At 29.0% G+C, this 16901-nt stretch overlaps 1 protein-coding gene across 2 annotated transcripts; it reads right to left on the reverse strand.

The window, feature by feature from the left end:
• Window positions 1-217: 217 nt before the first annotated feature.
• LOC145014522 (type IV inositol polyphosphate 5-phosphatase 3-like) lies at window positions 218-16558 on the reverse strand. 2 transcript variants are annotated; one of them, XM_078972907.1, is made up of 12 exons: window positions 16330-16558; window positions 4649-4811; window positions 4240-4318; window positions 3851-3962; window positions 3445-3516; window positions 2946-3018; window positions 2723-2827; window positions 1876-2635; window positions 1586-1770; window positions 1382-1490; window positions 917-1297; window positions 218-646 (listed from the first exon to the last, which is right to left on the reverse strand). In XM_078972907.1, exons 3-12 carry the CDS (start codon window positions 4294-4296, stop codon window positions 632-634), a joined length of 1869 nt encoding a protein of 622 aa, XP_078829033.1. In that variant the 5' UTR covers window positions 4297-4318; window positions 4649-4811; window positions 16330-16558; the 3' UTR covers window positions 218-631. The 2 variants fall into 2 exon arrangements, with proteins under 2 accessions (XP_078829033.1, XP_078829030.1); XM_078972904.1 differs by lacking the exon at window positions 4649-4811.
• Window positions 16559-16901: the final 343 nt, after the last annotated feature.

The following is a 16901-nucleotide window of genomic DNA, read 5'->3' on the forward strand; positions in this document are numbered from 1 at the left end:
CTCCTTAAATTTTGTAGCACAGTGTAATATTTTTGGGAAATTGTTGGACGTAATGTGAAATTTTCTGAAGTGCAACCCTGAGATTTTGTCCTACGTTTGCCACGTTACCAAATGAAGGAATTTTCAAAAATACCATTCAAACTCTTTATTCTCAAAGATTTCACAAATACATAAAAAGGGAACAAAAAAACAACCCAAAATTCTACTATACTCGCACTTGACCCCAAATAATTTAATTACTTCCCAAACCACGTTACATGTACAACGACCAAACTCACTCAATCCAACAACAATAACAACAAAGCCTTGGACAGAAACTACAAGGAAAAATATATTTGCACTTGAAAAAATTTAAAAGAAAAAAAAAAACGACATTTCTTTCATGTGTATGGCCCACAAGTACATATAAGTAAACACTTCTCCTAAAATTATTGAAGGGAACTTTTCTTTGCTAACCTAACTTTGAATAAAACTATACCCCCACTGCACCACATATAATTTACACATACTTTGATCACAATCAATGAAACTCAACTGTTGTCATAAATGATAAAAGAATCATCCGAGTCCCAATAGCCCGAGTCATCTCAACTCAACTCAGTAGCACATTTGACCTTTGTGCATACGCTGACTACCAATATGTATCCTGCGACAGAACAAAGTCTTATTAAAATGTTTGGTCGGCAAGAAACATTATAAATTTCAATGAACTTATATTAATTATTCCAACATATAGGGTAATTTCGTCTTTTAAAGAATAAAAAAAGGAAGAGTGAAATTGAATTCCTCCAACAGCATCAAACACGGAATTTGAAGGATTCGGTTGGAATTGAATTCCATCCATGGAATGGAATCACGAATTCCAATTCCGATTCCGTCAGAATCCACGAACCAAACACGACCTTAGATGACTAACCTCTTTTAATCTTAAGTGGTGGTTGATTCCACGATCAATTCCCATTCCGGCCACAATTCCATCATTCTCAATCTCGGCATCAGTGAAAGTAAGCGCTTTTTGTAATCTCCTTGGAGAGAAAACTTCCACCTCTATCATATAACATGCAGACACAGGCCTATGATCAGAGAGCAGATATTCAGTTCTTCTGTAACTCATCTGCCTGATTCCTTTCCCATATGAAAGGATTCTGTCACACCATGCCGGAGTTCTCCTCCCAACTTTCGGATCCTCCCCATAATATCTCTGTGAATTTTGCTCGTATTTGTAAGTTGGTGCAAAGTCCAAAATACCCTCCGACCACCCATCAAATGCACGACCTTTTCTTAGCTCCTTAATTAGCTGCAATTAACATGTCATTTAAATAATTTAAATTTTCTAATTTAATTTTAAGCCGGTTTTTATATAAATATAACACCAACTTACTTGATCATACTCTGACAATTTTGGCCAGCGGTTTTTGGAAATTAAGTGCCGTGTTTTATCGTATGACAAATTCAGCCGATAATTTAAATCACCCAACCAGATAATTCGACTGGAAATATATATATATATATATATATATACACGAAAGTTATTTTCGACAATAATAGAAAAAATAAAAATTTGACATACAAAAGTTATACTTACTCATGGTTGTCTATCTTCTTGGGAAGAGTATTTTTTGAAAACGAGCTAAAACGAGTTCTTTTATGAATTTCATGAACATCAGCATTTCTTTTAGCAGCATCAGCTTCTCTTTCACCTGATGTTAAATGAGTGCAAATGAAACAGAAAAGTGTCTGATATATCGACATGCTCACTGATATCGACCCCTGAAAATATAAAAATACAAAATCTGTTAATTGTAAAAGAAAGGGGAACGATTAACAAGATGTAATATATTGTATAATATTTACAAAATAAGATCCATGTGTCACCTTGTTGCCTATGTACCCCATGACACCAACACCAACAGCTGACACGTGTACATTTTGTATATGCTTTCTCAATCTTCTACGCACCCATATTGTAATAAATACTCCCACCATTTGTTTGCTTACAATTTTTACATAAGGGGGTCTTCTTTTTCTATACAGTGTGGAGTCAAGATCCAGGTCAGCAACAAGAGCTTCCTCTGGTATGACTCGGTTATTATTCATGTCAACATTTACATACGACTTAAAAGAAGCATAAGATCTAAAAGATTTAGAAGTCGTAAAAGATTTAACAGTTTTCAATGAATTTGGTCTCTCTGTTGTTGCACACTGAGCCAAAAGATCCAACGGTGGCTCCGGCCAGCTCAGCCCTATCCTTTCTGTCCCGCTAAGTATTCTTGTCAACTTTCTATTATTAGAAACAACCAATTCCTTAACATTTTCTTCAGATGGAAAGCAAACGAGTTTCTTTTCTTGAATAGTTGAAAGTGTATCATCAAAGCAAGATTCCTCATTAAAAGGGTGGACTTCTTCTTCTCCTTCACTATCACTTTCTAAAACTACTTCATCTTCTATATCTGGAGCATCTTCAGAAGGTTTAAATCTTGAGGGGGATGAAGGGTTACTGTAGCATTTGAATTTGGTTTTTTCAGGTTGAATTTTGTTAAGGGTCCCACGAATTACATTTTCCCATATTGGGACTGGACGATTATCTTCAGCTCCAAAAATGTTTCCAGCGTTTAAAGGAATTATCTCCTGAAAACTGTTTAAGTAATCATGGAAATTAGTACTGTTTTTTACTGTTTTTGTTTGCATAGATAAAATCAAAGAAACGAATTTAGATAGATACCCAATCACGTATATGTCAGCAGGGTTGTCCACATCGAGCATGTCATTAATATTTAGTTCTTCAGATGGAAGTTTCCCTCCAACATTCCAAGTGCTGACAGATACTCTAGAATAGAAAGAAACACAAAAGAAAGCAAGAAAAAAGTACAAAGTATCAGATGCTAAACAGTAGCAAAATAGTGAAGAAAACAGTTGTAAAATGTAAATCACATGTGAAAGCTTACTTAAGTTCCTTTGCTTCTATATACTGTGCACGCATTGTCTCTGACTTTCTTCGTCTTGACCTTGGAAAAGCTCCTGTTGACCAATTAAGGAAAATAGATTTAGTCAAATGAATAGAGGCCTAATTTGAAATAATTGTAAAATGGATAAACAATGCACATGGTCTGTAAAAATAAAATAGACCAATAAAAGGTTAAGAGATCTAGAAAGTGCGAATAAAACATATTTAGTTAATGCACGTAGTTCTCAATTGGTAGGCTTCTTTAAATACCACAAGAAAACACATGGTGCACTTAAATATCAAATTAAAGAATCGAAACAGCAACAATAAGGTCCAAGAGGAAGGCAACAAAAACTTATGGATCACAGAATGTTTTATTTAATTGAATAATAAAATAATAAAAGATAGCATCAACTAACACTTTGTGACGCCATTTGTATCTACTTCATTATAAGAAAACCAAAAAAAAGGAGAGAGAAAGAGGAATTGTATGTTTTTACCATTATCACTCTGGAAATCATCTGCTTGTTTATCCTGGACCCGTGTTTCTTTTGGCGACTCATAGGAGTCTTCTGTGAAAACAAAATCAAATCAAATTAATAAACAACGCATATATATGATCCAAAGTTGCTCCAACTGTTACCCAGAAATCCACATATTAATCCTAATTTACTCCCTCCCCAATTAGCGACAATTTGAGCTACACACGGGATTATAACAAGAACTGTTTGAAAAAAATCTGGTGTATATCATCAATTAGTTATATATATTCATACATAATCCAAACTCCAAAGTTGCTCAAAGTTCAGAGATCAAATAGGTATTTCGGTATCAAGTAGAATCAATATCTAGTATCTAGAGATGTATTATAGCAACAAAACAAATGAACAAGTAGTTAAATCTGACCTTCGCCCTCGGAATCATAGTTGCTATCTTCGTCCTCCGGATCAGCGCTGTAATCCGAATCTTTACCAGAACGGTTGAGCCACTTCCGGATAACGATTCTCGGCCAGAACACCTGCAAACACGTACAGCCGAAACAATAATTTCAGCCCAAGGACCTCCGCAGTTCTTCTTAAGTTCTCCAAATTAAAAATCTGAACAACCAAAACACACACACACATAACACAACCAAAACCGAATAGCTTCACAGATCTTAACGACGTTATGTACAACCGATACATCCGGTTATCCGCCAGAAAAAAGCTTTTCTTCGTACTGGATGAATACGTCGATGATCTTATCCGGTGCTGACTGTGCACAATAAAAAGCTAATGAAGGAGAAACAAATGTACCTCATGGCCCTGATTCTTCGACGGAGGATGATGATGTTCGTGGTGTCGGTGCTTCATCAAGCTTGAGTTTGCAGAAACCCTATCAGGAACAACAAGAAACTGGATTTGAGAAATGAAAGTTGAAACTGGGAAAGGATGACGGTGGTTGAAGAAGGTGGTGTGTAATCAAGTAGCTTTGCGATTCTAGTTGCAAGTACAGTAACAAGCACTGTGTTTCATTTATATGTATATTTATTTTAAGGAGAAATGAATGCCGAGTATCATGGAAACAATTGAATATGATAAATTTAGGGGAAGAGCTCACCTGATTTTATTAGTTTTATTATTGAAAGTATTTAATAAACATTTAACATTTTAAACGGGTGGGTCGTAAAAAGTAGTGTATATAAAAAGATACCGAATTCCTGACCATGTTTCTTCTATGCCCCCACCAGTCTAAGACTATATCATCCATCGCACTCTCGTTTGCGCTCGTTTTCCCACCCTTCCCCAGTTCCCACACAACATGATTGATAGCTACGACGCGTACCAGTTGGTATTGGGATTTGTGTATTGGCTTATTGGGAATATCCCTGTTAATTCACATCACACATATATTCATGTTGAATAGTGTATAGAGCTAGCAATTGGGTGTCAGTTAGAAAGGCAGTAGTCGATACTTGAAAGTTAGGGGTTGGCTAAAATAAATCAAAACTTAAAATAATTTCAAAAAGCTAAAGAAAAAAACTTGCTTTAAATAAAAATTAAAAGGAAAATGACTTAAGACACCATCAAAGTTTCAAATTCATTCGAAAAAAACCATTAAAGTATCACATATTCAAAAAACACCATCAAACTAAAATATATGTTCAAAAAACACCAACGAAGTACATGTTCTGTTAAAAAAACACCATCGTTATGGTTTGGGGTAAGTTACATATTTAGTCCCTAACTTTTTTTTCTTAACTCGGACGGTCCCTTTAGTTTAAATTTGTTTCGACTTCGGACCCTGATCGAGTTAAAAGACTAATATACCTTTATTACTTTCATTTAACATTATTTTTATTATTTATTAATTATTTATACAATTTATGTTATTATTTATTATAAATATATCAATTGTAAAAATAATTAACAAGTAATAAAATAAATGTTAAATGAAACTAATAAGGGTATATTAGTCTTTTAACTTGATCATGATCCGAAGGAAAAATAAATATAAACGCTAGGGACTGTCCGAGTTAAAAAAAAATTAGGGACTAAACATGTAAGTTACTTCAAACCATAAAGATGATGTTTTTTGAACAAAATATGTACTTCGTTGGTGTTTTTTGAACATATATCTTAGTTTGATGATGTTTTTTGAACATGTAATACTTGAATGGTGTTTTTTGAACAAATTTGAAACTTCAATGGTCTTTTAAATCATTATCCCAAAATTAAATACTCCTGATTAATTAAAAAAATGTTCTTAAAAATTTTGTGTCAAACACGCTTTGGAACAAAGCTTATTTCGATTTATCTAATTTTTAATGACGAAAACGTCCTTGTAAAAATCTCATAAGTTGAATTGATTTTTGTTTTTTTTTAAGATATTGTTAGAAATTGAAATATTACCAAAAATTAGTTTTTAGATTAAAATTTTCACAAACACTTTCATTTGAAAATATTATATTGTCTATCTTTTATTCATTATTATTTCATTCTTTATCTATGGAACATAAACACTATTGACCAGCATCATTTTCACACCACCAACTTCATCATCTACACATATTTTCTGTCTTCTTCAAAAGTGATATTGATCTCAACTGAGTTTACACACCCTTTTCGTCTTACTCACAATTTGTGAGTTTGTGTTTTTCAAATTTTCAATGCGTGTATTGAAACACAAATCATGCGTATCAAATTGAGCAAGTCTGTTTAACGGTTATGGAGGAAGGCGAAGAGAGGTTTGGTAGATTTTGGTAGGTTTTTGAATAAGAGAAACTAGGTTAATATTGAAATGAGGATAGAGGTACAAAATCTTCTAACTAGCACTGAAATCAAAAGGGGTTCGATGTTGTTATATGTAAGTTTGGGTTGGAATATAGGGTTTTAAACATCGATTCAGGATATTGAAAGCCGCAAAGAAGAAGAAAAACACAAGTCACTCTTTGTTCCATACTGATTTGTAGGTAAATTGATGTTGAAGGATGTTGATTCAATGGTCGGTGTGAGATGGAGACAATGGTAGTTGTTGGCTAAAAGGTGAAGGCGACTAGGTATTATAATATAGATATTGTAAGGTAGGGTTCCGATGAAGGTTAACGTTGGAGATGAGCTTGATGGTAGATGTACGTATGTGTGGTGTGGACGTGGTGGTAGGTTTAGACAATGTAATAAGGTATAGAAAACGGGTGGTGGTTATGTTAGGTATATTAGAGGAGGGTGAAAATGTAACTTTGCATGAGTTTAACAAAAAAAAAATTAACTTGATTAATCTAAAGGACTATTGGTGAAACGGAATTCAAACTAAAAGGACGGATGGTGTAATGAGATCCATACTTAAGGACCATTTGTGCAAGAAAAAATTTATAAGGACTGTTTTGGTAACAATTTTGAAACCAATAAGAACCATTTGTGAAATTTTGTCTATATTAAATTAGTATAACAATAATTAAAAATAAGTTAATCATAAAAGTGATATTTTAAGACATTTTTCCACTCATATCACATGTAAACCATCAAAATCACGAAAAAGGACTCGCGAATTTGCAAGGTTGACAAAAAAGATTCATGAAATTTAGCTACCGTTTAGTCTCGCGAATTTTTTCGTGAGGTAATTTTCTTTTTGCCGGTATGCTTTTTAGCATATTTATTTTTCTATCAAAGTCATATTGTTCAAAAGTGTTCTACAAACTAAAAGAAATTAAAATTAAGAGGATGATGCTCTCAAGCATGGTGTTATTTATTGATCAATTATATAAAAATATTATATATTTTTATTTTACGTTTTTATTTTTCAAAGTTTGGAAAAAATCGGAAAAAAAAATTGATCATGAACAAAACCAAGAAAGAGAGAGAGAGTTTTGTGAAGTTAGACCATGAAAGAGGTAGTAATAGCACCCATCGAGACTATTTGGAGATGTAAACACAATTTATAAGGGCGAACATTATCCTTACGAAGGATTAAATCAATTTTGTGAAAGGCGGTAATATTGAAGGAGATGTGAATGGAAAGTAGTTGTGGAATGGGATCCTTGAACATGAGAGATAAATATTATAAAGAAAAATTGTGTGATCCCATGACACCACACAAATTAATAAGCATGGTTAACTAAAATAATGGCTATTTCATGATAGATGATACCTTTAGAGTTTTTTAGGCATAATGGCTATTTCATGATTGATGATACCTCAGTGTTTTTTAGGCAGTGGAGGATTTAAAGCTTTGATAGTAGAGGCACATGCCTTTGATACTAGGGGCACATGCCTCCGGTGGCAAAAAAAAAATTACATATAAATAACTTGGTTATTAAATTTTTTACTGGAAAGTCCTTTATGTTTTTTAAGAAATTCAAAAAATGTCCCCAAACAAAAAGAAATGTTGAAATCGCCATTGTTTTTAGGTAATGTATAGTTATATACCCTTTGAATGCAGCCATTTTAATGAATAACAATAAAATTAAAAATTAAATTGAATTATTATAATTAATAAATAATAACTAAGTTTAATAGTTTTTTAATGTTCTTTTTCTATTTGTAATCAAGTCAAATATATCATACACCATATATTTTTTGGTCTCAAAAGAAATTATCAACATAGCAATATAATTTATATCAAAGTCATATTGTTCAAAAGAAATTATCAACATAGCAATATAATTTATATCAATCGGTCTCAAAATTCATTTTTATTTATGTAGTTATAAAGTATGTTTCTTTCTTTATATCTTTACAAATTATATTTTCTCATACTTCAAAACGATAGAAACAAATTTATATGGATGTTCAAATCCATAAGAATTTGATAAAATGTATATTATTTTCCATTAAATATGATACCCTAAATATCATCTAATTTTGAAAATAATTAAATGATTATATTCATCATAAATCATTGAGTTCAACGATAAGGTATTTATAATTTATCTTAATACAAAATATCATCAACCTATGGAATTTAATATATATTTTTATTTATACATATAAATATTAACCAATTTTAAATAAACTAATAAAATAACCTTAGACCTATAATTCTACATCCATAAAGTTTTTTAATCAAATTTCAGAATCAAGAGTACGTTAGCATTTTTGTCATTTCTAAATTCTAAGGGCAAGTGGTTCGCGTGGAAAATTTAACCCTTAATTATACAAAAAAAAAAAAAAAAAAAAAAAAAAAAGTCACGTATAGCCCATATGTAACTGCTCTTGAGTATATGTCATTCGAGATAAATATTTATCTTAAACCACACTAATCTAAATTTTATTAGGTTGTTATAAGTATTACCAATCTCAAGTGCCCACCTTTTAAGAGCCATGTATCTTATCATATGGTTCAAAATTAAAGCACCGTTGATATCAATTTTTAATTTAATATAAAGTTATTATTTTGTAGTTAATAACAATAAATTTGTTACTCATAAAAACATGTATTTCTCCATATTAAACTAAATAAATGTAATATACAAGCATTTTTCTAGCATATCTTATAAAAATTGTCGTCATTTTATGTGGTTGAACATCTTTAACCATATTCATTAATTTTTAATGAATTAAATTCTTTAATATATAATTTTTGATGCTAACATTTTAACTTTCAACTAAATATATACAATTTATTAATTTAAATATGTTGTAGTAAAACATTCTTATTTAGATCAACACCTTTTAAATTACTAATCAAATATACTTAATTTATTAAATTTAATATTTTGTTAAATATAAAACAAAACAAAAAAAAAATTGTCTTTTCTAATGCTTACAAACAAAATTAAATATGGTATTATATATGAAATCTAAACTGAAATGACAAATTAAGAAACAAAATTTTCAATAATTATATTTTATACTTATCATTAACCATTTTTGATTTTTTTTTCAGCACAGTTAAACTTCTTTATTAATTTTATATCAATGAGAACTTTTTAACGTTTAAATATCATATTGGTTGATTTGTTGATTTAGATATTTTGCTAGATTATCATATGGATTGATTTGTTGATTTAAATTTTTTGTTAAAATGTAAAATTTTACTATTAGCTATATGATATGTTTGGGTTTGGATTTAACTCTTGAATAAGTGTGGCAGACCTTTAATTTTCCATAACAAACATCTATACACACCAAAATGCCATCGTAGTGGGCAATGCCACTCCCGTTATTGTGCCTAGTAACACGTGAATATATGATAACGCCAACGAACATCGCCCCTCCCTCCCATTATTACGTGTTAAAAGCGTTCTCGTTGCTTCCCGTTACCACCATAACATTTGGTAACGGCGTTCTCATTGTTTTTTCTTGTTACCACCATTTTTAGATAAACTAGTTTCAATACTTTTAACACGTAAACCAAACTTTCGACAACAAAATTAACCAACAGATAATCTCTTATACACACCACTAAATTTATTAAAAGTTTTCATCATTCCTAGGAACATACGCTATAAAATCTCATTGACTACCTCATAATCAAAAAATAAATTAAATATATTTTTACTTTTTATTTCTATCAATATTTTTACTCATATAAATAATATATGAAAATTTTTTATATTCTCTTTTAGTTTTGATGTTTATAAGGATAGTGATTTAAAATTTTAATATATTTTTTGATTTGTACACGTTTAATCATTGATTTTTTTTTTCTTAGTTTACATCTACCCATTCAACTTGTTAAACTATACAGATTTAGTCTTTATGATCAGGTATTTCAGGTTAACCGGAAAAAAAAATGACTTAATAGGGTATTTCTTATTTTGTATACACTTAGTCGTTAATATTTTTTCGTTTCAAAATAAGTCATTTTTGTTTTTATACTCGTTCGGTACTTATGAATGATTTGTTTAAGTTTTTCTGACGACATCTTATGTGGAACAATCATTGATGAGGTGTTTGTGTTGATGCTTATTGCCTATCTCAATCTTGGTTACTTGATTGTGTTGGCGTTGTTGTTTGGCTTAGGTCTTATGTTATGAACATCGTAACTTCTTCATACGATATCATATTTTAACGATCTTTTATATCCATGTGTTCCTTTTTTTAAGTCTACTCTAGCTTTTGTTAAGATTATTCTCATTAAAATTTAATATATTTTTACTTATTATTTTATTTAAAAAATTCATACATGCATTAATAAAAAAAATATAGATATAAAGATCGTAAGTAAAAATATATTATTTTTTAACGAGAGTAATGTAAATAAAAATTGTAGTAGAACAAAATACGAACACATGGATATAAAAAATCGTTAGAATCTAAGATTGTATGAAGAAGTTATGAATTTCAGAACACATGATCTAAGCGATCAAGTAGTCGAGATTGTCTCAAATACCTCATTAATGATTGTCCCAAATAAGATGTCGTAAAAAAACACAAAGAAATCATTTATAATTACTAAATAATTATAAAAACAAAAATGAATTATTTTGCCAAAAAATTAAAAAATATTAAACTATTAGGTTATTTTTACCAGCTAACGTAACTAGCTAGTCATAAAACTGTATGTGTACAGTTTAAAAAGTTGAATAGATAAATTTTGACGAAAAAGAAAAATTATGATGATCAAATGTTTATAAATCAAAAAATTATTACCATTCTCATTCTCATATATATATATATATATATATATATATATATATATATATATATATATATATATATATATATATAGAAAATGATAAAAATAGTCATTTACACTAATAAGATTACAAAAATAGCTAAAAAATATCCAAATTACAAAAATAGCCAACGATTTCGCAGATGGAAATGCCCCATCTGCGAAATCAGCATGCCATCTGCGAATGTACAAGCATCTAAAGCACTGTTGTGCTTTAGGTGCTTGTACATTCGCAGGTGGTTTTTTTTTTAATTTTTTTTTTGTGTATATATAGGGGTAATTTCGCAGATGGAGAAGGTCCATCTGCGAAATACTCTCATCCTATCTGCGAAATACTGAAATTTTTTGTAACTTTTTTTTTTTAATTTGACTACGAAATCATGTTGCTATATAAAAAGTTTTGTAGAAAAATATCATTTTGGTTGTTATTTGTTTAGGAACTTTCTCTACAATTTGCTCAAAAAATGATTGTATCAAATTGTAGAAAAAGTTCCTAAACAAATAACAACCAAAATGATATTTTTCTACAAAACTTTTTATATAGCAACATGATTTCGTAGTCAAACCAATTCATTTCATAGTCAAACTAAAAAATAAATAAAAAAAAGTTCAGTATTTCGTAGATAGAATGAGAGTATTTCACAGATGGACCTTCTCCATCTGCGAAATTACCCCTATATATACACAAAAAAATTAAAAAATTAAAAAAAAAAAAAAAAAAACCACATGCGAATGTACAAGCACCTAAAGCAAAGCAGTGCTTTAGATGCTTGTACATTCGCAGATGGCATGCTGATTTCGCAGATGGGGCATTTCCATCTGCGAAATCGTTGGCTATTTTTGTAATTTGGATATTTTTTGGCTATTTTTGTAATGTCATTAGTGTAAATGACTATTTTTGTCATTTTCTCATATATATATATATATATATATATATATATATATATATATATATATATATATATATATATATATATATAGAAGTAAGTTCATGCGAAAATATAAATATCCTGCGAAAACAGATTTTATCTTATGAAAATTAAACACATGTACTATAAAAAAATAATTTTATTAGCAATAAATTAAAGATAGTAAGTTTGAATTGGATGGTGTTATGGTAATATAGATTTAAAGACGGTTTTTATAATTATATTTTTTTCACGTCTTTAATCATTTTTAAATTCATGTTTTCATCATAAAAATGTTAAAAATCATACTTTGCTAATATGAAACATTTTATCATCTATCATCGATTATCATCATGTATTTCTAAGTTTGGATGAATTATTTTCCAAAATATAATGTTGAGGTGATATAATATCATAGGTTTTTCTTGTTTTCGCGTTTTCGCAAATTATTTGCATTTTCGTATGAACCCTCTCATATATATATATATATATATATATATATATATATATATATATATATATATATATATATATATATATATATATATATATATATATATATATATATATATATATATATAAGAAGATGGGTACAAACAAAATATAAAATTATATTGAATTTATCTACTATATGTATATAACCACAAATTTTCAAGTCACGCCAACAAAGAATTTTCAAGAATGGTTCAGGAAATCTGAAGTTATCCTAATTTACAACGAACCAGTCAATATTCTTTGGTCAAAAAAGGTAATTTTTTATATTATAAAATACTTCTCACAAATACAATTTCATTTATATATATAACAATTTAATTTTAATAATAAAGATGGGTGTAGATAATGGTGGGACCCAATGCTATGTGAAGATGTTCCCTTTTCAGCTACTCTGATTCCTGCCGTAGAAAGACACCGACAGGGATGACGGAGACAGTAGACAAGTGGGATAAGTTCAACAAAAAGAATGTGGGTTGACTGACCCGACCCGACCCAAGAGTCATACGATTGTGACAGGCACTCCGCCATTCCGCAAACGACGACTCGTGCCTGCGGTTGGACCACCCACGTCTGCGACATTATGTTCATCGGACGGCGGTGCCGGTGATTGTACAGTGGTCCATCATTGACTTCCACACAAACACTCCACCGCCTTTATTGCTACTTTGTATTTACTAGTTTGGATCTTAACATGTAATGCACTAGGTTGTATTTCCGTCGATTCTTTATTATTTTATCATTTTATGTAAGATATACTATAACCATAGAAAGCAATCTATGTAAAGACAACCTACATTTTGGAATTCAAAAAGTTTCTCAACTACAAATTAAAACCCAAAATATTAAAACATATATTTTTTTGATTTTTTAGTTTGACGTGTTTGTTCAACTACTATTATGTTTTCCTAATATAGAAAGTTTTATAAAAATCATTTTCGGTTTAACTATTAAAAAATATTTTTTTTTCATTTAACTATTGAAAAATTATTTTACTTTCGGTTTAACCACTGGAAATTTGGTTTTGTTTTACATAATCAGAACAATTTTTTTTGTTAAGCATGGTTATTTTAAGGTTTCGATCATTTTTTATCATTTAACTTTTGATTTTGTATTTTTATTTAGTCATTTAACTTTTTTTAAGTTTCAAAATGTTATTTAAGTGATTTAACTTTTGAGTTGGTACTCATTTAGTCATCTAAATTTTATTTTGGTCACTTAACTTTTGAATTTGTACTCATTTAGTCACCTAACTTTAAAAATTATATTTATTTAGTTACTAAACTTTTAAAATAAAACTATAAGAGTGAACACCATTTTAAAAGTTAGGTTACTAAATAAACATATTTTTAAAAGTTAGAAGACTAAATGAATACAAATCCAAAAGTTAAACGAACAAAACAAAAGTTAGGTAACTAAATGAATACAAAACCAAAAGTTTGGTAATATTTTAAAACTCAAAATGAGTTAATTGACCAAATAAACACAAAGTAAAAAAGTTAAGTGACAAAAAAGGACATATACCTTTTATTTAAAAAAAAAAAAAATCAAAGTTTTAATGGTTAAAAAAATAAAAAAATTTGAGTGGTTAAATCGAATAAAGTCAGTGGTTTTTATGAAAAGTAAACCAAATTGAAAAAACTATTTCGGTGGCTAAACCGAAAAAAACCAAAATATTATTTTTAAATACATGTAGTGGATGCCATGTATTTGGCAATGTCATTAACGCACCAATAGTATGTTTAGGCTTAATTAGTAAGATAAAACTAATATAACTAATAGTTTGTGGTTAATTGAATGTATCAACTAATTTGTAAAAAATATTAAATTAAAAAATGGTAAGCGATATCTTTGAATTTTCTGAATATAAAAAGGTAAACAAACCATCAAAACTGCAGAACATATACATGGTGATTATGATGGCATCTCTCATTTTCTTGTAGAGAGAATAAGCATGCGGGGACATAATCAAGTATATATATCAACAAAGTTTTTGTGTTTTTTTGTGAAAATACTTGTCTTTTTTGTATGTTGTTTAATACGATGAAAGCAAGTGCGGACCTAAAAACTTTTTTCCGAAGAGGGGAAAAGAATTTTAATTATTTTATGATAGTAAAATATTTTTGAAAAGTGAAAATATATTATTTTAAAGAGTCAAAATATATTATTTAAGAAAAACATATAATTTAAAAAAAAAAAAATTGTTGAGGGCAGCCAACGTAACTCCGCCGATGAAAAGATATAAGAATATAAATAGAAAATTAAATTTGATCAAAAATTGAGGTTTACTATTTTTACTCAATTAATTTAGGATGGATCTTGGTTTTAGTTTTACTTTCCATTTTATATGATTGACCAAACTATGTCTTGTCCATGTCAATTGCCTTTTAAATTTTATTATTGGAAAATATAAAGATCGAGTTACATTACGACTTTTAGAAGAAACAAACAACCTAATAGATCTTTCTTAAATAATAAAAACGCTTTATCTTTGTTTCTAGGTTATTTAACAATGTTATGGCATATACTTTTATCATTGCGTTTATTAGCATTCAAATATTCAATATCCGTACAATATTAAAAAAAAGTTTATATACCAATTATAATTGCATAATATTGCTATTTATCAAACAACTAAATCTAAGAAGATACTTGTAAAGAGAAATTAAATATTTTCATACTAATTTTCATACGTATCTTTATATCTATGTGGAATGAAGACTAATGTCTTAATTTTATAAAAAATACGACAATTGTTATCATTTTATATAGATAAAAGATAAATAGGAAAAAAATATAGGATGATATTTAATTTCTCTGACGAAAACTTTGTATTTATTTAAGAACAATTCAAAAGGATTTCATTTATGATTTTACTTTTTAGCAACGTGCTTTGAATATATCCGAAAATTTAGAAGCCAAATCTAGGTTAGTTTAAGAAAGCATCGCCAATAAAAAAAAATTAAAAATTAAAAAAAAAAACTTAAAAAAACAAAAAAATAAATAAATAAATAAGCTTGTACACATTAGTTATAACATAGCGGTATCTCATATTTTGAAACCATCTATCTTCTAACTAAAACCAGCACAAATAACAATATCAAAATAAATAAATATGGTATTTTACCTCCTTGTAACCAATAACTGTCATAATTGTGTTTTGATTTCTTGTGTATATATATATATATATATATATATATATATATATATATATATATATATATATATATATATATATATATATATAATTTACCATCAACGAATTATTATTATTATTATTATTATTATTATTATTATATATATATATATATATATATATATATATATATATATATATATATATATAATCCATACTCATACATCTAAACATTGTTTCGTACCTACTTTAATTCGAAGAGTTGTGAATTAAACATTGTTTTCTGACCTACTTTAGCTCGAAGAATGCCAATCACTTTTTCCTTACCAAAATTGAATATTTTAATCACAAAAATATCGATTTTACGAAGTCTAGATAAGATTAATTAATCATTTAATTGTATACAAATCCTTCACTTACGAAACCTCCAAAACATCTGAAAAGGAGTTAAAGTAAACCTTGTAGAAAAGTATATAGAAGAGGACTTGACGTACGCGATGACCCATATATTACTTTGTGGAGAAATAAAGCTTTGTATACATGGACCATGATTACTGATGTAATATCTGGTAACCAACTATCAAAACTAGGTTTTTGTGTTTAACACATCTAAACTCCATATCCACCGATCAAATTTTCTTCAACAAACATAGATAGCTAGGATGTGTGTATACGTGTGTGTATGTATGTATATACTATATATGGAGAGAGAGAGAGAGAGAGAGAGAGAGAGAGAGAGAGAGAGATGGTACCTGTTGGCATGCATATTGTCTTGATTTCTTCCTTTGTTTAATTAGATGAGGATCTTCAAGAGACAAGTGTTTGAATTTGTTTGCTTGTTCTACAAATTTGGCACTTACAGATGAAGGAAACACATAAACTTTTTGTTGAGTCGAAGATGAAGGAAAGGGAAAAGGAGAAAAAAACATGTAGAATGGGATCCAATAGTTATGGATGTGGGTGTTAGGGTGTAGATGGGGGTGGGGTTAGCGGATCCGGTATTTAATTGGGTCTTTTCTTTTTATAGAGCTATTTCCTAACTTTAGGTATAATATGCTTTTAAATCATGTACTATGTGGAATACAACTTGTACATTTCTTGGGGGGTTCCCAGGTTGGTCTTGGAAAAAGAATTTGGGCATTAATTAGAACCTGATTATGTAATGCAGGCCACATGGTCTCTTCACACAATGATAATGGCAAAACATAATTTTGTTTTATGTATTTATGTAGTTTTAAATTTATTGTGATATTTGGTAAATTGTATTGGTTTCTATTTTATGGACGGTTTTCGACGTTTCGTGGTCATCATTTAAATACTAAGG

Source organism: Lactuca saligna, chromosome 9, assembly GCF_052625555.1.
Source record: "Lactuca saligna cultivar CGN05327 chromosome 9, ASM5262555v1, whole genome shotgun sequence".
NCBI lineage: Eukaryota > Viridiplantae > Streptophyta > Magnoliopsida > Asterales > Asteraceae > Lactuca > Lactuca saligna.